At 43.0% G+C, this 21986-nt stretch overlaps 1 protein-coding gene across 11 annotated transcripts in view; it reads left to right on the top strand.

Annotated features, from left to right (window-relative positions):
- The window catches only part of KALRN (kalirin RhoGEF kinase), a 513375-nt gene that overhangs the window by 450199 nt on the left and 41190 nt on the right, over positions 1–21986 (top strand). For 7 of the 11 annotated variants that reach the window (XM_061370039.1, XM_061370041.1, XM_061370042.1 and 4 more), the window contains 7 exons: positions 7015–7298; positions 8161–8265; positions 12143–12238; positions 13890–14020; positions 17563–17629; positions 18831–18934; positions 21491–21560. In XM_061370039.1, the coding sequence (XP_061226023.1) occupies positions 7015–7298; positions 8161–8265; positions 12143–12238; positions 13890–14020; positions 17563–17629; positions 18831–18934; positions 21491–21560 (857 nt within the window). The remainder of the gene's footprint in view (positions 1–7014; positions 7299–8160; positions 8266–12142; positions 12239–13889; positions 14021–17562; positions 17630–18830; positions 18935–21490; positions 21561–21986) is intronic. The other 4 variants (XM_061370044.1, XM_061370048.1, XM_061370040.1 and 1 more) reach the window with 3 other exon arrangements.

Genomic DNA, 21986 nt, shown 5'->3' with positions numbered 1-21986 from the left:
TGAAAGCTGCATCTGAGCAACACCAACTAAAAATAAAAGCTATTCAACTGAAACTAATGGCAGGTTGCCATGAGTTATTGCTCATTAAAGTGAATTGTCAGATGCTTAACTTCTGCTAATCATTTCCTGCTGTGAGATCGGCCTGGTATGAAACATACTTAAATGTGGGAAGGGGATTCACAATACACTAAATTTAGCTAAGGGTGTAATTTTCTCGGACTCCCTCTGTAGTTAATGGAAAGAGAGAGGCTCCTACAGGGTTCTTGCTCTGCATCACCCTAGGGCACCAGTGTGCACAGCTCCTTGACTGCTGAGAGCATGAGGTGAGATGCTGCCAGCAGCAAAAGTGAGCTTCTCCAAGTGACAGTGTTTGCCCACCTCAGCTAGTCAAATGCTGTTTTTCCCCAGCTTAGGTTTTTACCTGGAAGTAATGATCAGGAAGCTGAATATTAAAACCATTTTCCAATGGCAAAACCTACATGCAAAATCCTCCAGGAGCATCCTCTGCTCTGCAGTGTAATTAAAGGGAACTCTGCAGATCATTCTCTAACTCAAAGCAGCTCTTCTTTCCTGTTTCTAAGAAATACCAGCTATTAAAAAAGAAGCAGTGAGTTCTGAGTGTTGTGTGATTAATCTAGTTTTCAGTCCTTCTTTTTTCCCCTGTTCCCTTTGGAAGTTAGTCTTGTTTGCATGTTGACAGAAAGTCAAATGTTGAGTTTTTACATTACAGCAATTTCCAAGTATGTCTGCTTTTAGCAGTGCAGGCTACTTTCTCTATTGGACTAGAAACCTTTGCATAAAATATTTAACTCCAGACCACTCTTCTTGAGTTTGGAAAGAAGTAATTTCATCCACGTAAATGGAATTGTGAGAATTCTGCCGGACTGATTTGTGCCTTTTGATGTTACATGCAGCTTGAAGCTTCAAATGATACTCCAAGACACAAACAGAAAATTCAGTTGAACTTTCTCAGTTCTGCTTATTTCCAGGAGATTATAAAGTTAGGGAGAACATTTGAACCTCAGAGCAGAATTTGCATTTGGATTTCAGTCATGTAGTTCGACTGTGTCTTTACCCTCTGGTGTGAAACTGGGTCCTGGGTGGTCTCTTCTCATTTTTCGCTCATGGCAAAGTATGGGGCAGGTCTGTGGTGGGACACACATACAGCGGCTGAGCAGAGATGGGAGCAAGTGGAGAGCGATGGAGGATTCCAGGGCAAGTTTTGCAATTCAATTTTGAAAAGAAACGAGCTTCCAATATAAAGGGTTTTTCAAGGAAGTTGTCCTCTCTCTTTGTCTGACATGGGCACTGAAAATTTCCTCATGTTCACTTACATTCTTCTCTGGAACCATATTTGGAGGCAGTGGCTGAGGAGGCAGTTTATCTGTTGACATTAGAAGTTGCCAGATTCATTATTTATGTTCTTGTGCAGTAGTGTTTTCACTTGAGGAATAGCTGTACTTTGTGTTATCCAGATGTTGTCACCTCCCATATTTTTGCAAATCCATGCCAGGTTTTACAGGCAGAGTAGTCTCTAACACTAAACCCAGGATCGGCACTGTCATCTGCCTAAGCCACAAGGTTTTGTAATCCTGACTAGTGCCAATAAAAATGTTTCACTAAGCGTGGTTTGGACATTTAATATAAAAGCACAAAATAGACCAAATATGCAGTTTTCGTACCTCGTTCTGCCATCTTTGCATCTGTCAAGTAGAACTTCATCCCTGAAGCCCTTGAGCAGATCCAAGATGACTCTCCTAGCAGCATTTCCCAAAGGAGAATATAAAGCCTCGAGGAGCTGAGAGCTGGGAGCTGGAACCTACAGTCTGCATGATAAAAGAGATGCTCTTGGAAAAGGCAGGAGGGGGTGCATTTTGATGGTTTACATAATTCCTGTTGGTTTACTGTGAAATAAGGTAATAGAGGCTTTGTTTTGTCATAGGATGGGTCTAGATGACACCTGCTTTCCAAGATTTCCTGGTACAGAGATTACCATTCTCCAAGCAGTAATAGCTCGACTAAAGGCCAAGTTAGTCTTTCACCCACATCTAATTCAATTCCATCTTTGTCAGAAATGTTATTTTACAGGAATCACTAAATATGGAAAATGGGCTCTGTCGAGCACAGCAGAGCTGATTTATGTGCTCATCGGTCAGCTTGTCATTATTGGCTTTCATTCATGAATGGAATTATTTCTACGAAAAATGTTGATTTAAATGCACATGCTAATGGGATTACAGAGTTCCCATTCTGGCTCATCATATTTGACTTCTGTGGAAAAATCTTCTTCTCTCAGGCTGTTTTTCTGGGATAAGAAATGGAGCCATACGTAAATCAAAAGATTTGCCTCACCTAAAGCAAGATCGTGCCCTGCCATGGTCACTTGTCTTCATAGCCTCATTTTGTATTAACTTCTGGTTATGGAAGCATATTTCCTTCCTGTCAGATACAATCTGTGATTCATATGGGTCAAAAAAGAAAAGCCTGATATTTTCTTCTGAGTTGCTCTGTAAGAAGACTCCCTGTTAGAGAGCTGAGTCCTGTAGATGAGTCCACTGCTGCATGAGCCTGATCAGAAAGACCTCCCCTCCATGCATGCTCTGGGGAACAGGGAGGTAAAAATAAAATGCCTGGTATTTGTGTTCCAGCAGTAATTCCTACTGACTCAAATGGGAATATAACTGTGCCTCTAAAAGGGACTGGTGAGATTTTTGGTTTTGCCTTTACCTAAAGTTTCACAGAACTGCAGCCTGCCATTTTTCAAGTAAAAGAGCTGTGTTTTTATAGATGTCTGTTCATTTGAGCAACAACAAATATTTCATGCCTCCAGCAGTGCAAAAGCTCTGAATGTTAAAGCTCTTCCGTCTGGCTGAGTATCTGTCACAGACCTATTGCCAGAAGTTTCTTGGAGGTTTGCTCAGGGGTGTTTTGGAAACCATCATTTCTTCTGTCTGAATGAATGGTTTGGCCAGGAAGTCAATCTAGCCACACTAGTCTGCTGACCTCCCTACACCCACTTTGCTTCACCAGATACCTTTTTTTAGATACGTGTGTCCTAGGACACTGGTGGCAGGACAGCTGCTCTCTGCAGCTTTGCTGAACTCTGAGGTTTCTGCAGACCCACTGCAGTGAGAGTACAGCCACTGCTTTCCTGGTTCCTGTGGGCAGTGGTGGCTGCCTGAGTTACCATGCAATGTGCCGCTGCATCTTTTCCACAGTGCTCTCTGGCTTTTCTTAAGCAAACTTTCCGAACTGCTAAACCAACACAGTTTGCAAAGTACATATGTGCTAGTGCTTTGCAAGAAGAACACAGTAACATGTCTTCATCTTCCGCTTGATCCACCTGGTGTCTGGATCTTAGGCTAATATCAAGTGTCATGATTAATGTGTTTGTAGCCGTACGTGCTGCGGAAGCAGTGCAGCACACACAAGCACGCCTTAGGAGGTTGCCTCCAAAGTCTCTCCTGGCAGATTTTTTGTGTTGCAAGTTTCTGTCTCTCATTTCATGAGCTCTGTTTGTCTTTGAGCTCTGGTCCTGTCTCTACAGCCATGTCAGGGTGACCTGCTCTATAGGAAAAGGAAAGCGTTCTAGCAGGACAGGCAAACAGCAAGTGTGTCTTGGTCACAAATGTGCTTATATTTGCAGTTCCTTTAAAAAGAAAAGGAGAAAAAGTTATGAATACTGGGAGTGGGGGTGTTATTGGATAGTGCATGTTTGGCAATGGTGGGAAGCAGGACAGTGGAGTGGTTTGTACATGCATAGGGTCCTGGATAGAGCAAACTCACCCCACCTTAAGGTGCTGTTAATGGTAGGTGAGGAGCTGGGAGATTTATACCAAACATTCTCTATGCCTCCCTGCCTATCCTTTAGCCAGCAGAGACTACATTAAAATGCAAGGGCAAGATAAAGCCATGTTTCCAGTCTTGGGCTGCATGGGCCAAGCGAAGCCCGGGCTGTCTCCCAGATGCCCTAGAGCGGTCAGCCAGGACAGTTCAGCAGGCAAGGAGAAAGAAAGAGACTTCGTATCTGCCAGGGCTATGTACAGCATGGCATGACTGAGATTTTGTAATGCCTTGGTAAATATGCTTTTTCATCACTAAAGGCATGACCTTGAATGGGAAAATTCCAGAGACTTATTCAAGTGAAATCATTGCATAGGGTAACATGCTTCCCTCTGGAAACGTTCATGTTGGCTTTCATCATGGCCTGATGACTTTGGAGGCCTGATGTTTGGTCTGATGATGATTCCCTGGCTCTAGATTAAACTTTGAACAATATCCCTGTAAGCCAGCAAGGTGGGCTGTGGGCCAGCTCAGAACTTGGCTTGTTTCTGCCCATCTGCTGCCTTCCTAGGGAGGACAGGGACAATGACTGACCATCACTTCCCTGGGACAGGCTTGAGCAGAGTGCTGCAGTGGGAGGTGCTGTGTGTCTGTCTGTGCCCCAGCCCAGGCTGTGCTGCCTGGGGAAAGGGGAGGGAGGCAGCAAGGCCAGGACCTGGCCCTGCTCGTAAAACCAGGAGCATTTCCTGGTGGAAAGGGAGGTTCTTGACCCTTCCATCATGCACTTTTGAGTTTGGCTCTGCACTGAGCCTGCCAGGCTGAGGTAGGATTCTGTGTCTCAGTAACAAGTCCTGAGGTTGTCCCAGGCTCCATTAAGCCTCCTATCAGCTCCCTTCCCTTACTAAAAGTTAAATTGGCAAGGTGCCACTGACTGAAGGTAGTGGTTTGGACTGTGTTACTTCGAAGCTGTAGTAAAAACCTCTCTGTACTTTAATCCACCGAGATGTGGGAAGATCAGCTTGTCCTCAGTTCTCTGCAACCTCGCCCCCAAGCCCAGTCCCAAGCAAAGACAGTGAGTCCATGGTACAGCTGCTTGCCCCAAATCATCCCTGACAGTAGCAGCCTCCACAGAGTGATCGCTTCCAGCATTTCTCCTTCCATGACTTTAACCTAACTCCCTTTGCACCAGTAATTCCCCATATTAATCCTCTTGCAGTGGCAGTGGGAGCACAGGTACCTGAGGGCACCCTGCTTGGTGGAGCCCCTTGGCAATGAGCCCTCAGGCGTCCCTGGTCACCTGTGGGACTTTTGGTGCTGCTGGGGGGTTGGAAGGGTGAGGGCACTTGCAAAATCAAAATCTCTGTCACAAAACCTTGAATTTTTGCTGACACAAGGAGTGCCAATAAACTAGAGCATCACGTGGAGCCTATGAGGGGACACTATCTAAAGCCTATCTAGTGGAAGATAAGCTGGCCACTGACAAATATTATCTTGCACTGGTTGATTTAAAACCACTTCGTGTGCATGAAATAACGTCAACAAGAGCTAGCTAAACCCAGGCCTTTTTTTGAGATAAGACTGCTACTATGCCCTCATGGAGGAATGTCAGAAAAAAGCTAGGAGCTCCACCTGGGATCCATCCGTGTCCCAGACCCTCTCACACTCGCTCCTCATGTCATCAGAAGACAAATGGTTTGGATTTTCTTCCTGTCTGGGAAATGAACTTTGACTTCCTTTAGCCTGTTACAATTATTTCTGTATGTTCTAAAAATCTAACTTTTGACCTCAGGTATGTAATAAATTATTGGTTCCACTTCTGACTGAGGCTGTCTATGGTTATAAAATATTATAAAATATTGTAACTCTCATGGTCTGCAGTTTGCAAGCTGCGGACTGAAATCTTTGCTCAGTGCATAGCCCGCAAGGCAGGCTGCAATCTCTGCTCTGTGAGCAGCAGCTCTGCCCAGTGGGGTAGGAGCTCTGCATGCGGTTAGCAGAAACTGGCTTCTAAAACAATGTATGTGATGATTCTCTGGGAGAGTGGCTCTCCCTCAGCATGTGTACTAGCCAGTATCTCTGACAAAATTTATTGCTGAACTGAGAATGTCTAGATGCACCAGGCTATTTTCATGTGTTGTAACTTAGGGTTTTGTTTTCTGCTGGGGCAGGTAAAAGATTTGGAGATAGCCATCCAAAAATGTTTAATAACCTCAGCTGACCGCTTTCTGATGCACAGTCTGAGATATATCTTACAGAAGGGTGACAATTTCTTAATTCTGTTAAAAAAAAACCTTGTGGGTTCAACATCTCAGTCCCTGATTGCTCCTGGGGAGGGAGGGAGTTGCCTTGCCCTGGTTTCAGAAAGGTGAAAGCAGGGCACTTGTTCCTAAAGGACAGCTGAGAAATCTGTGACCGTGACTTGTTTGTTTTGGTTTTAAAGAGTTCTTGACATTGGCACATCTTTGGTCTGTTGCTTTTGTGGGGAGTAAGGGAGGTTGCATTTTTAAGGAGCTAGTCTGAGCATGCATATCAATAATTGGCATTGGATACAGTTCAGCAGAGCCTCCTGCTTGGATATAATGGAAATCTTTTTTAATTTTAAGCCTCCCTTGTATCTCCTTCTTTGGAGTTTCTTTCAGTTTGAACAATTTGTCACTTTTGTAAGTGTTCATTCCAGTTTCTCAGTTCTAGGGAAGGTGTGAAGTCTTCTGACAAATTGCTTTCAGGGGCAAAGGAGGTGTTTTTAAGGTGCTTCAAATGACCTTGAAAAGTTAATAAGTAGTCTAACTAGCAGTCATGTCATTGGGTCTGGCAACAGCTGAGAAATACTTAAGGACTTGGAACCTGACAAAGTGTTGGGGACTGTCAGGTTTCCTTTAATAATCTTTTTGTGCTTATTTTCTTCCTGGCAATTCATGATGAAATCTGTGGGAAGAAGATGAAAAGTTCAGCACATTGCATGAAATTCAAGCTTTCATCAGAAACCAGATAACTTTGCTGTCTGTGATCTTTATAAGGACTTGATAGTGTGGTGGGAAATGAGAAGAGTGTATAAGATTGTGAAAAATGCCTGTTACAGGGCATATTTCTCTCTCTGGTGCACAATGAAGTCACAAAACCTTTCATCAAGGTAGCTTGTATTTTCATGCTTAGGGTTGCTAAGTGCTTGATATGCACTAGGAAATAGAGGAGGTACTGGTGTGGACTCTCACATGCATTGTTCTCTTCCAGATGCATATTCAGTCTCTTCCAATGACAATGGGGGCAAGTCTGATTCAGTGGCCAATTTGCAACCTCAGCCGTCCCTCAACTCCATCCAGAGTTCTCCTGGCCCCAAACGCTCAACGAACACCCTGAAGAAATGGTTGACTAGCCCCGTGCGCCGGCTGAACAGCGGGAAGACCGAGAGCAACATCAAGAAACAAAAGAAGGTGCGAGATGGTAGGAAGAGCTTTGACCTCGGCTCACCAAAGACTGGAGATGAAACCACTCCTCAAGGAGACAGCGCAGATGAGGTGTGTATTGGTGTTTGTTGAAGGAAAGATCATATCTCTGCTAGCCTCTTCTGTGGTGTGTGAGTCATGCTTGAGTAATCGGTTAGTTCCTTTAGTGTCTAGAGAGAACAGCATATCATGTAAAATTGCATGGATTGAACCTGTGTTGCAAATAGCATTGTTATCCAATGAGCAATGGAATATATAGGAACAGCATTTCAAAATCTACATATATTATTGTCATTTGACTAATTTTTTTTAATAGCCTATTAGAAAGCTGCCAAGGATAGGAAGGAAGTTATTCTTCAGCAGCTGTTATTACTTTTCATGATCTCTGAGGTTCATATCACCTTTATCCTACCATAGTGTAATTCCTTATTGAAAGGAAACACTCAGACAAATAGTCACATTTCTGTTAAATCTGCTATGTATTTGTAGCCACAGTTTCTCTGCAGGCGTATTCTTTGCCAGAATGGCTCTTTCTTGGTACAGCGAATAAAGAATTACAAACCAAAAATGGAGAAGATACCAACTGAAGACAAATAGAGGAGCACATTTAAAACTGTACATTGAGCTGTTCTCATTTACATAAAAATATACTTTTCCATCACCACACAGACAGCTGTAACTGCCTTGGCTGCTTGAGTTACCTGTAAATGGTATTTCTGTAACTCTTAGAATGCACCAGGGTTAACCAGCAAAACCTTATGTCTTTATTGCTTCTCTTCTGTGATGCTTAGCATTACCTGCGATTCTCTCCACCCAATGCAATAGTGAGCCAGTATTAGTATTAACAGACTCAAAGCCTGGTGGTAGGGCTGGGATATCTAAAATGATAGAAGAAACGTGTCACTGCTCCTAATGATATTTAACTTTTCTTCAGAAGAGCAAGAAGGGTTGGGGAGAAGATGAACCAGATGAAGAGTCTCACACACCTCTTCCTCCTCCTATGAAGATCTTTGATAATGATCCAACACAAGATGAGATGGTAAGGCCTCCCCTGCTATATTAATTTGCTGTTTAGATGTGTTTCTTGCATAGCTGTCTCACAGTGGTTTTGCAGTGGTCTTCCAGTATCCAAGGCCTAGACTTGTGATTTTAAGAGACTCCTATGAGCAAATCATAATCTACTACCTTTCACCAATTGGATTTAGAAATAGTGCTGGATAAGCAATTTAGCCCTGGCATCCTGTTTCATGACAGCTCAGTCATGTGCTTGTGTTGTCTATGGTCAGAAGTTTCATTCAGGCTAATAACTCATGTTCTCTTCTGTTTTAAAATTGCTGTTGGTGTTTGGCAGTAGCAGCAGAAACGGTATTTGGTGGCAGGCTGGGCCTGAGGAGTAGGACAGATACTGGAGTTGGCTTGAATCCAGAAATACCACCTTTACCAAGTGTTAGATAGCTTGGACTCTCTACTCAGGCTTTGTGTATGATTGGGGTCCAGGAACAGTGGCAGTTTATGCCCCATGATAGATCCTACATTCTGAAGTGATTTAAAATCTGCAGATGGAAAATCCTACCGAGTGCTATCATTTGGCATTTTCAGCATACGTGACTGATCATCATTGAATGTTCCATAAGCTCCAGTTAGTTCAGAAGCCCACAGAGTGTCTGAAGTCCCTCTTGGGACTATGGTCTGGCCATATTTGTGCACCATGCTGATGGCGGTAGTTCTCTGCTGTTAGCTAGGGTGTCTTGAACATTGAGTTGGAATTTGCTGTGGTAGATATGCAGTGGCTTGCAGAATCCTTCAACTGGTCTTTTGGCCTTGGGGTGAGAATCTGTGAATATGGCTGCATATTCACGTAAACAGTGGTTTGCATTCACAGACAGTGTGGTCCTTCCCCACCCTTTCCTGGTGCTGTTGTCTCCCTTGTAGAAATCCATCCTCCTGTTTCCTGCTGACATCTGTTTTTAGCACTGCCACTTCTGTATCTCTATCCTCTGATTGCAATTACTGCATGGAAAGAAGGAAGGGTAGGGGAGATAGGGTAATAATTGTCAGGAAAGAAAAACAACCCAGAATGCTCTTAGGGAGGGTTCAGGCAGGAGTTTAGAAATACAGAGAGAAGGGTGCAAATATTTCTAGGATTCAAAGAGCAAGAGTGGTGGAGGAAATGGGCTTGGGGGCTTGCTGCTAATCTGTCAGGAAATATTATGACATTGTGGTGGCAGCAAGACCAGAAGGAAGCAGCTGGAGTTGTGGACTCCTGCCCTTTGAGTGCTATGTGTGCTGCTCTCTGTCTGATGAGGGGCAGAGGCGGAAGGCTGGGGAAGCAGAGCCGTGGTGGATCTATGCAATAGCAGTTGCTCCTGGCTTCTTCCCGGTGCTGTTTAGCTAAATGTTTTGGAGATAGTTTGCTTAGAGAAGCAAAATTGCTTTAGCTTGAGTCACTGTTTTTGATTTTTAACAGGTCATGTGATTTCAGTGTTTCTTAAATACATTTATGACAGCATCAGTGTTGTGGAACTAAATAGCTTTCCTCTCCAGATGTCTGAGCTTTATAGAGTGTTTCAGCATCCTGATTCTTCACCCCCTCCTAAACCAGGAGATTAAATAGAGCAAGATGGAAGCCTTTTTCTATCTCCTTTTCTTCCCCTACTCACTTTTCTTCATGGGGGGGGGGGGGGAAATTAAGGTCACAAACATGGCTTCATAATTCCCTGCACAGGAATACCATGTTAGCAATGTTTGAGCCTTGCTGGAGCCAGAAGCTGTTTGATGGTATTAACTTGGGCCCAGCTCTCTGCTCGTGCCCTACTGCTTACAGGCATAGGCTTAGGTTGGACCAGCAGCAGCGTGGAGAACTAGCAGTGATAGGCATGAGATGTCTGCATGGTGCAGGAGGTGGCACCTTTCTCTGAGCCCACTGGCAGAACAGCAATAATCATGCTTTGCTGCTCCGGGAGCCTCTTAGAAAGGCAAATTGAAAGATCTGTTCATATTAGAAAGTCAAAATTTGCTTCCTGGGAAGCAGAAATACAATTTTTTTATTTGCCCCAGAAAAGCCCAGACTCTCGTCAGTCACAGAAGAGTTTTATTTAACCCAGAAAGACTTGTATGCATACAAGCATTTGCTGCAGCAAATGTTTCCATGCTTCCTTCAAAATCCTGCAGTTATTTGCTGTTCAGAGACATTGAGCAATTTCAGTTAAAAGAAGTGAGAGCAGCAGCCGTTTAGTGCCTCCAAAACTGGGACTCCTTTTGCTGGAATGGTTACGTTTGAGAGTTGTTGTCTATGTATTTGTCCAGTATCTCGTCAAAGTCCCTATTTTCAGTCTTTTTTTCCTAGACACGTCTATCTGCATTGCAGGTGAAACAGGCTGTCTGAATTTTTACATTTGTATGAGATACCTACATTACCAGCTTAATTCCTCAATTACCAGCTTGCTTACCTGTAGTTTTTGTTGTTGTAATTAGAACTGCTAATTAGATGCATTATTAGTGAAAGATGACTTGATGAGTGGCAGCCTGTTCATGCTTCTCATCTGTCACAAGGCTTGTGGTTGGGATTGGGGTCCTTTGCCTTTTTTTTCCCCTCCTGGGGCTGTGTCACTCAACGCGAGCAACCTCCCCAAGGGGCCACTTGAAGAGGTGGCCAGCTGCCTAATTCCTGCCATCACATTTCCACATCTCACTCCCCAGCACTATTTAATCTCAGTTGCACTTTCGTTGGCACCTGCACAGTGACTTTGCTGAAATAGCTGCTCTCCAGAAGATTTTTATTAAGCAGCTGAGAGATGAATAAGCTTTTAAATAATTTTAATGCCGAATTTAGCCACGCTTTAGTCTGTCAGCCTGCCAAAAGCAGGTTATCAAAGGGCTCACAGTTTTAGTCAGTGCTTGTATTTCATTCAAAAGAAATGTATATACAGGTGAGCTAATGAATAGCAATTACCATAGCTATCGGGTGAGTTTGGGTTTTCAAAGTGAGATTTCTTAGGACAAAGACCAAGGAGCAAAAAAGTTAAAACTAGAATTGAATAGTTCACACAGAGGCCGATCTTCGCAGCACCATGGGGGATGCTGGGGTACCACACTGAAGAGTCTTGGTGTTTCTGGAGATGTGTAACAACCAACAGCTATTAGCTGTGTCTGCCTGGATGTGGAGATACCCAAAAACATTACATGATGCCAGGCACTGAAAATGGAACACCTGCAGCCAACAGACAGGCATAGAGAAGTGAGACTGAAAATACTCTACCTACAGTCAATAGGGAAAACTAAGCATTTCCAAGGAGCGTTTCTGCCCTCCTGTGCCAGGTAGCTAAGATAGATGAGATATGTAGGGGTATTTTCTCTCCACTGATTGCAGAGCAGGGAGAGGAAAGATATGCATTTTAGATGGCTAAAGTTGCATGAATGGGAGGTGTCATCTGAGTTCACTTGGAGTTGCAATTGATCTGTTCCCCCTGCTTCCCTCCTCTATTGCCTGTAGCTCCATGTGTACCTTGTACTTAACTGCATTTATTAAATATGTATGTGTGGGGGAGGGGTAATTTCTTACATCCAGAGTAAGAAGATCAATTTTCTGGAGCCTGTGAGACCATAGATGACTTAGAAGGAGGAACCAACAGACATTAAGAGTATTGTGGCCTTTTGCAAATTAATTTCAGTTCTTTGACACTCTTCCCAGCCTTGGAATTGCTGCAGGGAGATGTGCAGCCAGAAGTGGGTGGCAGTTGTGTGCTTGCCTGATACAGCAACATCCCCTCACCTGACCATGCATGTGGTCCTCTAACCCTCCTGCCCCCCTTCCACATTTGTTCTCCTGTCTCAGAAGCTGCTTCACTGACTGCTGGCTTCCTCCTCCCTTCTCATCCTGCTAACTTGCTTTTCCTTTGCAACCTGGTGTCTTGCAGTCCTCTTCTTTGCTAGCTGCTCGACAGAGCTCCTCCGATGTCCCAACTGCTGCGGATCTTGTCAGTGCAATAGAAAAGTTGGTCAAAAGTAAGCTGGTAAGTTTAGTGTTGTGAAAACTGTGGGCACAACAGGCCTAATATGACTTCAGGGAAGGGCTTTAAAGTCTGCCTCTTGTTTCTGGTTTCCTTGCTTTCTGCCTTCACCTGCTATGCTTTTATTAACCCTACGTGCTCTACTTCTCTGTAGAGTGTCTAGTGTTTTAACTCCTCATGTGAGATGAAGCCTATATCTTACACTGCCATGTGGGCTCTGAACTGCATAGTCAAAATGCACTTCTGGAGCGGGCTTTGCAGAACATGAGGTACTGTACAGTACTCTTTCTGGGGTCTTGTTGGTACTCAAATTTTACACAATGGAAGGCTTTGTTTGTTTTGTTCTAACGCTTGTTCTGAGGCACAGGAGTTCTACTACCCAACATGTGAGTTTGTTTGGTATTCTGGCTTCCCTGAAAAGACTCTCTAAAGAGTAGAACTGCTTGAAGTATCACAGCTGTGCTTTCATTTTACAAAGATTCTTACGTCGCTTTTAATCTGCCTTGTCAGCTCTTTCTGACAGGGAGTGGAGTAAGCAATAAGAGCTCTCTGGGTTTAATTTGTTAAAAAAATTCAGTATTGTGCACTCTTCGTGTCTGGTTCAGCATCTGTTGGACAAGGAGTAAATCCTGTTTCTGTCTTGGCTTCTGTTAAGTTTTCCCTGAAACAGTTCAAAATGCTAATATCAAAGGTAAACATTTTTTGTACATGTCCCAGGAACCCTAAAACTAGATAAATGCTTGCTTTGAGCAAGTTTAACTTAATTAACCAGTCAGGACTAAAGCAGGGTTATGATGAGCCTGCAAAGGTTCATTTCCTTACACATACTGGAAGGATGAAGAGTGTAAAAATGGAAGAAAAAGCCTCACGCTGATCATTAAATTACTGTAACTCTTTGCACGTAGCTTTATCTAGCAGATCATTTCAGAGGGTTTTGGTATTTTCTTGGTTCAAGATGTCGAGATGACATGAAGATGGTAAGCATTCATAGGGTGCTTGATAAGGAGTAAGTGGTGAAGAGACTCTTTGAGACATAGGAAACTGAGAGGGACATTCCCAGAATATTTACTCAAAATAGTTTTATTCCATCGAGGAGCTAACAAATTGAAACGTATTTCATTAATCCAGTTAGATGTATTTTTAGAAAATATTTTATTTTCTCTCCCCTGCATGCAGGCTGTTAGATCACTTCCAATTACTTTCCAGGGATTTGGTGGAAACTAATTATTTTGGAATGTTACTATGCATCCATCTGTTTCTGTTTCATGTTTTACTTTACTGTTGAAAAGTCCTCATCTACTCTTTGGCAGAGAAATGCTGACCACGTGTAGCCTAATACTGGTTCTGACTGAGACACCGTGATATTTTCAGGTTGTTTTGAAACTGGAAGAGTTTTCTCCCTGTGGCTATTGGAACATCTTTTTCGACCTTCTACTAGAGAGCATCTTCTGTTTTAATGCTTTGGGAGTGGTGTCTTACATCAACTTAAAACTAGTTTTGTTGTATTTTGCCAAGTCCTGCAGGAAAGTTGCTGAATACTCTGCTTGGTTTTAGACTACAGTGTTGATTGCAGAACTGACTTGAAACAGAAGATAACAGTGATGCTGGAGTTCAAGGATAATGTTTATTCTCTTGTTCTTTGGGGCTTTTTTAGACCCTTGAAGGAGGATCTTATCGAGGAAGCTTAAAAGATGCCACTGGCTGCTTAAGTGAAGGAATGGTACCTTCAACTCCCTCACGAAACCTTGAAGAGGAGCAAAAAGCCAAAGCAATGAGAGGCAGGATGTAAGTTGTCTTGCTCGTTCGTCTTTCTGAAATACACACCCAAGGAGGACACATAGCTGCACTGAAAAAATACCTTGTAGTCAGTGAATGAGCATGGAACTGAGAGTAAAACTGTGTTCTGCTTGCTTTTGCTTTCTTAATCTGTAAAAATAGTTTTAAAAAGCCCTTTCACACCCAGGAAAGGAAGTTAATCATCACGCTTTAAAATGTACAGCTTTTATCCCAGGTAGCAAATACCTGTTCCTATAAAAGCCTCTGAACAGTTAGACAGGTATTACTGGGATGTTTACTTTGGTAATTACTGCACTGCCAGAGGTTAAATCAACTCTTAAATGAGGATATGTGGTTAACCTTGCTAGCTACCCTCAAGGAAAAGAACAGAGAATCCCACCAGGATTTTTTCAATGAGAGAATAATTTTTTACCTTAGTTATTAGCAAAGGTGGGGCAGAATTCAAATGCATTTGTAGTGGAAACACACCACTGAAGAGGAAGTTTCATTTGGGAAACCCTCACATTCATTCTAATTGGAGGGGAAAGGAATGGTGACAGCTCCTGGAAGTTTTTTGGTTATTTTTTTACGTTACCAATGCACTCCCTTAAATGTAACAAAAATAACACTTGTGCCTTCAAAGCTTATCGTGATCAAAGCATTTCTTAAATGCATAGTTCAGCTGAAAGATATTGGAGAAGTAAAATCAAGAATTATATGAAGGAGAGCTGAGGTAGCTGTTTTCTTTGTACTGCCTCTTACATTAACAATGGCAGATTGAAGGGAAAAGTAGTGGTCCATGCAGGTCTCACTGGAGTGTGGGAAGGTGAGAGGTGGAAGAGCAGCAGCCCATCTGGGAAAGATGCCAAGCGGGGAAGGAAACCAAATCAGGGGAGAACAAGGAGGTTGTTAAAACTAGAAGAGGAAGTAGGAGCAGTGTCAGAGGACTGTGAAAGCCATCATTTGCTCCCGCAGTTTGCTGTAGGAAGCCAGAGAAGCAATACAATGAGTGACTGGGTCAACTCCCAGCAACAGGCAGGGACATGGCACTCCTAGGTGCATTTCAGAATGGGAGAAGTTTTCTACTAGGGAGCCATCAGCCTTCCTGCAGGGACCACATCTGTGCACACCTGTGTCCTAAAAGCCTCTCAGTATTGCAAGTTCTTGGGTTTCTCTGGTACCAATTCATTAATTAGATAACTGGCAACTAACTCCAGGTCGCAGAGGCCTTTGCCGCTCTAGGCATAGATAGAGTAAGGCTTTCTAGCATGACATGCTTCTGGTGAGGGGCCTGGCAGCATGTTAGGTATAATTAGTGGCTGCCTACATCCAGATTTCCGAAACACTAGGATGCTTAGGAACACCTGCTAGTGGCTTTCAGCACAAGACATCTGTCTCCCTTTTACCTCCTATGTGTCTGTGTTCTGTACCTCGCTGGGTTTAATTTCATAGCCATATGAGGCAGCTTAGCTCCAATTCAAGCTCTGAGCCCCCACTGCCCACAAAACAGCAGCTGAATCCTTGTACAGGCATGGGAAGCATGCGCATGCCAGCAGTTAGCCCTGGTGTTCAGAAAGCCCAATTCCATCAGGCTTGAGTACTGCATTTCTATGAGCAATAAGGCAAGAGTCTCATTGAATAGTGTTTTTCAGAAGTGAGGAGGCTCTACCATTGTTCCAGTTCATGCCATTTTAAATACAGCTGTGTAGTTAATACATGCTGGTGACCAGGACAGGCACTTCCCAAGTAACTGCATGCCCTTGCTTCATGTTATCAGATGAGGAGATGAGTGAACTTAAAATTTTGCCATCATGCATCTTAGAAACCTTAAGTTTGGGAGAACCTCTAAGGTACTGTGTCAGGTAGGCTGCAGAGAACTCATAGAGATGGTCAAGGTTGATATTTCTGCTGTTAGAAGAGGGAAGCTGGGGAAATACTGGTGCTGAGTTTAAGGTAAGCAGTGGATGTGGAGACCCTGGTTTCTATGCAGGGTTTGATCTGTTCACCTGGTAGACAGACACCTGGTCACTGCACTGATGTGTAATTCACACCCACCTGTCCGCATGTCCTGCAGCATTATGTACTACAGGTACCCGCTGCTTCATTTTTAGAGCAGGATTTTGCCTGTACATCAGACCAAAGGAGGGTCGGTGGGCAGGTGGGAGAGGTGGGGAGTGATACAGACTGAGGTGGTTCGAGCCAGAAAGCAACCTCCCAGCATGCCTCCCTGGGCAGAGAAGACATGGCAAGCCTTTTGCAAAGGCACGGTAGGTCAGCCAGCTAGAGGGACTGTACAGCATACACTTGCTCAGGCCACATGCTGCTGCTTTGTAAAAGAGCAGCCTTTTGCCCCATGCATGTTTACTACCCAGGCATAGAACTTGGCAGGGCACTTTGGTTAGCACAAGCATCTGGCATAGCTGCTGCCAGCCCTGCCTTCTGCCAAGGGGGCTGGATTTCACTCTCAAATGAACAAGAAGCTGTTTGACCTCTTCCTGCCACATGTCTTACAAATCTCCTCTGCTCTGTCCGAGCAAGGGACACGTTGGGAGCACAGCGGGAACAGGTTTTATCTTCTTGGTAACCTCCTGTAACTGATTCTCTCATTGCAAGGCCACTCTACTTCCCTCTTCATTCGTCCCAGTATTTTTGACCAGGTTTTTATCTTAGCACTGTTTGCCCTCAGCCTTATCATTTCAGTCTGCTGACTGATGTGAATGGAGTGATACTAGACAAGAAAGTATCCCTCTAACTTGTTAGCCTTGTAACTGCTGCAGTGAACTTGAGCACAGATGAAGTTTGTCACGTGCCAAATCTATGTATTGGCATAGTTGAGAGGCAGACTGTCTGCAGCAGGCTGTAACTTTTTTAAATTGTCCTCGAAAGAACATTATGTGATTAGTCGGTTTGACTTACAAAGGAGGAGCTTTTTTTAGCTTGCTGTTGTTTACATGCATGAGGCCTTCATTAGATTACTCTCCTACACACGGGTTGTTAGCCGTCAAATCGACATGAAGCATTTGACACCCACATGTAGATTACCTGGTGTGAAAGATTAAGCTCTTGGTTATGACGGGAGAGGGGACTTGTTTTCCAAGTGTTTCAGACTGCTAAATTAAAACTTAATTGCTGAAACTTGGGCAAAGCCAGAGGGACTGGGGCAAGAAATCCTCTCCTGTTTGATGCAGAATGAGTCAGGACAGGTTTCTGTCACTGTCAGGGACACTGTATGGGGGGTGGAGGAAAGGAGAGTAGGGAGAGGTAGTTCAAAGTACAGGCAGCTGGTTGTGCTGCTGCTCTTGCAACATCCTGGGATGTGGAGGGGAAGGGGGATAGGAGGAAAGAGTGGTTAAGACAATTGGAACTACTCTGACCTGAAATGTGTTGTTTTTGTCATTTCCATTCCACTGAGCTGTATGTGAGAGAAGAGTGATTTGTGTTACGTGATCTGGATGACAATAGAGTTTCATGAGAGGTAATATGTGATAAGAGGAGCAAACAGTAACATCAAGGAATAGGGCCAAATATGTGTGTTTTCTGTTTTAATTTAGGTTTGTCTTAAATGAGCTGGTACAGACTGAAAAAGACTACGTCAAAGACTTGGGAACTGTTGTGGAGGTGAGCTGAAGCAAGCCCTTCTGTGCAAAATGTTTTCCCACTAAAAAGCACCATGCTGACAAGTGACAACAACAAAAAGTACTGCATGAGAAACAAACTGCTTTATTTTGCAGTCTGCTTCCATGGTCCCCTTCTCATGTTGACAGAAACAAGAAGAAATGCTTTTGGAAACTGTTTTCGTTTCCATCTAACAAATGTTGTATTTTAGGTTTCAACTCCAGAGTGCAAAGGTTTTTCTTGGCTACCCTGCTTGTGACAAACTCTTTCTGCCATAATGCAGCCTGGATGGCAGTGGTGGAGAATAACTTATGCTCCTACCACTTACTGTGTGCCATTTCTTGCTGTCACGTTGAGTAGCAGTAGCATGTACTTTACTTGAGTTTGCATCCGGACTGAAGTCCTGTGTCTGAGTACCTTTGCAGAAGCTGGGTTTGTATCTGTGCTGAAGTGCAACTGTGGATTATTGTTTTGCAAAAATAAAACCAAACCCAAAACCAACTTGAGATAAAATAGTTTGGGTTTGGGGTTCTTTTTCTGTTGAAAAAAAACAGTCTTTTAAGCTTCAATTTGTAAAGACCCGGCTGGTCAGTAGCAATCATCTGTCAGAGCCAACTCATATGCAGGGTCCAGGTTTTTTTCCCAGCAGGGACTCAGGACTGGAGGCACATGATTAAAGTGGGCTTTCAGCTATGATTTTGGCATTCACTAGTCCAGGGAGAATTATCAGCCCATCTAACAGTGATTTTCAACAGCTTCCAAACTTGAAGACCACTGGCAAACCTGGGCTCCAGTACTCTAAAGGCATATTAAAGAAACTCTGAGGAGGTGGGACAAATCCTGTTCACATGGCTCTTTAAACTTTCTGTTTGGCTTTGTGCTCCCACAAAATACTCCTGGTGATAAATAGAAGAAATCTGTACAGTCTGTCTTCTAATTGCACTTGTCACTTCAATGACATCTAGTAACAGTTCATATAAGTATTGTAGATATTCAGAATAAATCCTTTAAAGTTCCATTTTAAGCAAACTGTGTAATTTAAAGTATGTAGATGGGTTTCTGGTTTTATATTATACAAAAGGTATTTTAAGTGTTTTCAGTTTAAAAAATCCTGACCTTAAACTTTTGCTTCTTTGAAAAGAGTGTAATTATGCTCCCCCCTTTATACAAACCCTTTACTAATCACTGGTCATTAATCCTAAAGGGCTTCATGAAGAGGATAGAAGAAAAAGGAGTTTCTGAGGATATGAAGGGGAAAGACAAGATTGTATTTGGCAATATTCACCAGATCTATGACTGGCACAAAGAGTAAGTTTTTTGTTTAGTTCCTTTTTAGAGCACCTTTCAAGCCACTCATCCATAAAGCACTGGGGTATGTGATGTCTGTATGTCTAAGCTGCTTTTAATTGGACATCAGCAGCTCATTCAGGGCTGAACTTCCAAAGGACGTTGCATCACTTTAAATGATCTCTGTTGGTTTGTAAGTGCTGCTTAATAGCTTCACAAATCACGGCTAACTTGACTCCTAAGAACATGTTATAATTCATGTTCTTTTAGCCACAGATTCACAACACACTGGATCCCAGTATAGGGCTTTGTCTACCCAATCAAAACTGGCACAACTGCATGGTGCAAAGCATTGGTCCTACATATAATCATTTCTCCCAGTGAAAAAAACTGATGGGCTATAGCTTTGCACTGCCTGGCTTCATGAGAGTGTTTTTCATGCTGTCTTTGATCACAGATACAGCTTTATTCTGGCTGAAACACCATGCCAGTAGTGCTGGTTAGTGTGACAAAAATGTTATGCACAAGAGAGTCTGCTCTGTGTCAGTGCTGTGCTGCCAGCGGCTCTGCCATTCCTTGCTAGGGAGCCACAAGAGGCTCAAGGGAGATATCACTGTGGTCCATCCATAGCTCCTGAGCTACTGCTCATAAGCAGTCCCAACATGACTCCCAGAGAGTTGCTGAATCCTCAGAAAAGCTACTGAGGCTGCCGTAATTGTGTTTCTTGGGTCACAGATGTAGATTCAATTCATCCCACTGATGAGCAGTAGCAATGCTGGAAAGACATTGTTTATTTCCTCTGTCTTGTAGTTCTCAGCAGTATGAACATCTTCACTTGTGGCTGATAGGATCATGAAGGGAGACCATACCAGGAGTATTTGGCTAGTGTGGTGATAAAATATAAATCACAGAATCATAGAGTGGTTTGGGTTGGAAGAGACCTTAAAGATCATCTAGTTCCACCCCTCCTGCCACAGACAGGGACACCTTCCACTAGACCAGGTTGCTCAAAGCCCTTTCTAGCCTGTCCTTGAATACCTTCAAGATACTTCTCACATGAAAACCCTGAGATGCTTTGTCCTAGTTGACGCATTTGAGTCTGAGTTAGGAATTCTGTTCCTTACTCATAAAAATAGCTTTCAGAAAGCTGCGGGAAACACAAGGCTTATTTCAAACCCTGGACCATTTTCCCTGTAACCTTAAGAACAGCAATGTTGCTTATGGGCAATATGATTGTCATTTCAACTCTGACACTAAGAAATACTCTACAGCTCCAGCTAACTAGAATTTGAGCAGGCATGTGAAGACTTGAGCAATGACACCAGGCTGGATCTTCAGCTCTGGACATTTCTCTTATGCAGGAAACACAGTATCCTTCCCATCACGTGTCTCATAGGTGTTTATCTCATGGCTTGGGCCTCTCCTTATGTTCTGACAAATGCCCTGTGAGCACAAAACAAAAAATGTCAGAAAAAGCTTCACCATATATCAGGTTGATACCACCAACAGAGTGATTTCACCAGTGCCACTCATTGTTTAAGTGTGATGATAGGAGTTTTCTGTAACACATAAGGAGTGATTCCCTATTTTTAGTTCTGCATATCTAGGTCAAAAAGTCTGCTTAAATGCAGATGAATTTAATATTTATGGAGGATTGAGTTATGGAAGCAGATGTATCTGATGGTAGCAATAGAGATGTTTAGCTGGCACAGCTGTCCAATATACACCTTTTTTGGGGGGTTCTGGCATTTCTTGGGACCAGACCATTGAAGGCATGTCCTCTCACCAAGTCTGGCTATTGTAGCAAATCCATGGAGGCATTTGTGACAGAAATCCTGCAGTGAAAAAGGAGGATAATCATGGAAAGGGAGGTTGTCAAGATTTGCCTGCCAGTTAGAAAAACCTACAGGTATCTCTGATGTTCAGTTTAGCTGCTTTTACCTCACTTTTAGGCATCGCAGTATATTCTTGGTAAGGAATGACATTCAAGCTAGAATGAATTATATCCCCAAAGGGCAGGTCAAGATAGAGATGGTATTTATGAATTACTGTTATGAATTACAGTATATTACTGTTAGTAATATGCTAAAAAACACGAAAACCAGAACATACCAAAACTCTACCAGCAAAAACATGTGATGTGTTTATTCAAGAAGAAACTTCTTCATCTCTTTCACGTTGACCAGTACTCCAAATATGCTCATGCAACTGAGAACTCCCAGTAAAGCTTCAGCTGAGTTTTCACAAACATTTTGGAAAAGTTTTACTTTGGGAGTTGTCAGTAAATGGAAGCAACTAGATCGTAATTGGCACTTCTTGAAAATCGAAACTACTGTAACAGTAAAGACTCTTCTTTACTATTATCTTTACAGATAGCTTTGCAAGGCAAGACCTCCACATTTCACAGCTCTCATCTAATGTTTTAGAAATCTCACCATTAAGGGCTGAAGCCAAGCTTATCTTCTCATTTATTATTGAATACTCTAGCTAGAATTGCACCAATATGTCTGAAGGACAGCTAGCTTGGTGCTGGGATGACCTAAAGAAGTATCCTTAAACGTTGATATTTTTTTTCAGCTTTTTCCTGGCTGAACTAGAAAAATGTCTTCAAGAACCTGACCATTTAGCACAGCTTTTTATTAAGCATGTAAGTTTCATTTTGTTACCTATCACTAGTATAATTGTCACCTAGAGTGGGATGACATTTCCAAAAACATCTGTTTGTGTTGACTTGATACTTTTACATGTCTAAACTTAAGTATCCCTATAGTTATGCATCTTCAGTGAGCAGCTGGATTGAACTAAAGCATTAATCATTGCCTTCTTGCAGACTTCTTATTTGGGGGAAAAATTGATGTGGCCACAGACATCTGCCAAAATACAATTATAGCAGGTACTTGCCAAATGCTATGATTGACGTGTTCATGTGATATTAGCTAGAGCACAACTCTGTAGGAAATTTCAGACCTACCAGTGTGGGGATGACATCTCTAACTGGCTACACCCCTGGAAACCTTGCCTTGCCTAAGGTGCAGAAGTAGAGAATGGAACCACTTACCAATTTACCTTTCCT

Source organism: Neopsephotus bourkii, unplaced genomic scaffold (assembly GCF_033783945.1).
Source record: "Neopsephotus bourkii isolate Nb327-2 ecotype Australia unplaced genomic scaffold, CSIRO-AGI_Nbou_v1 NB_1526, whole genome shotgun sequence".
Taxonomy (NCBI): domain Eukaryota; kingdom Metazoa; phylum Chordata; class Aves; order Psittaciformes; family Psittacidae; genus Neopsephotus; species Neopsephotus bourkii.
The sequence above is the reverse complement of the archived record's forward strand: the minus strand, read 5'-3'. Positions and strand labels throughout refer to the sequence as shown.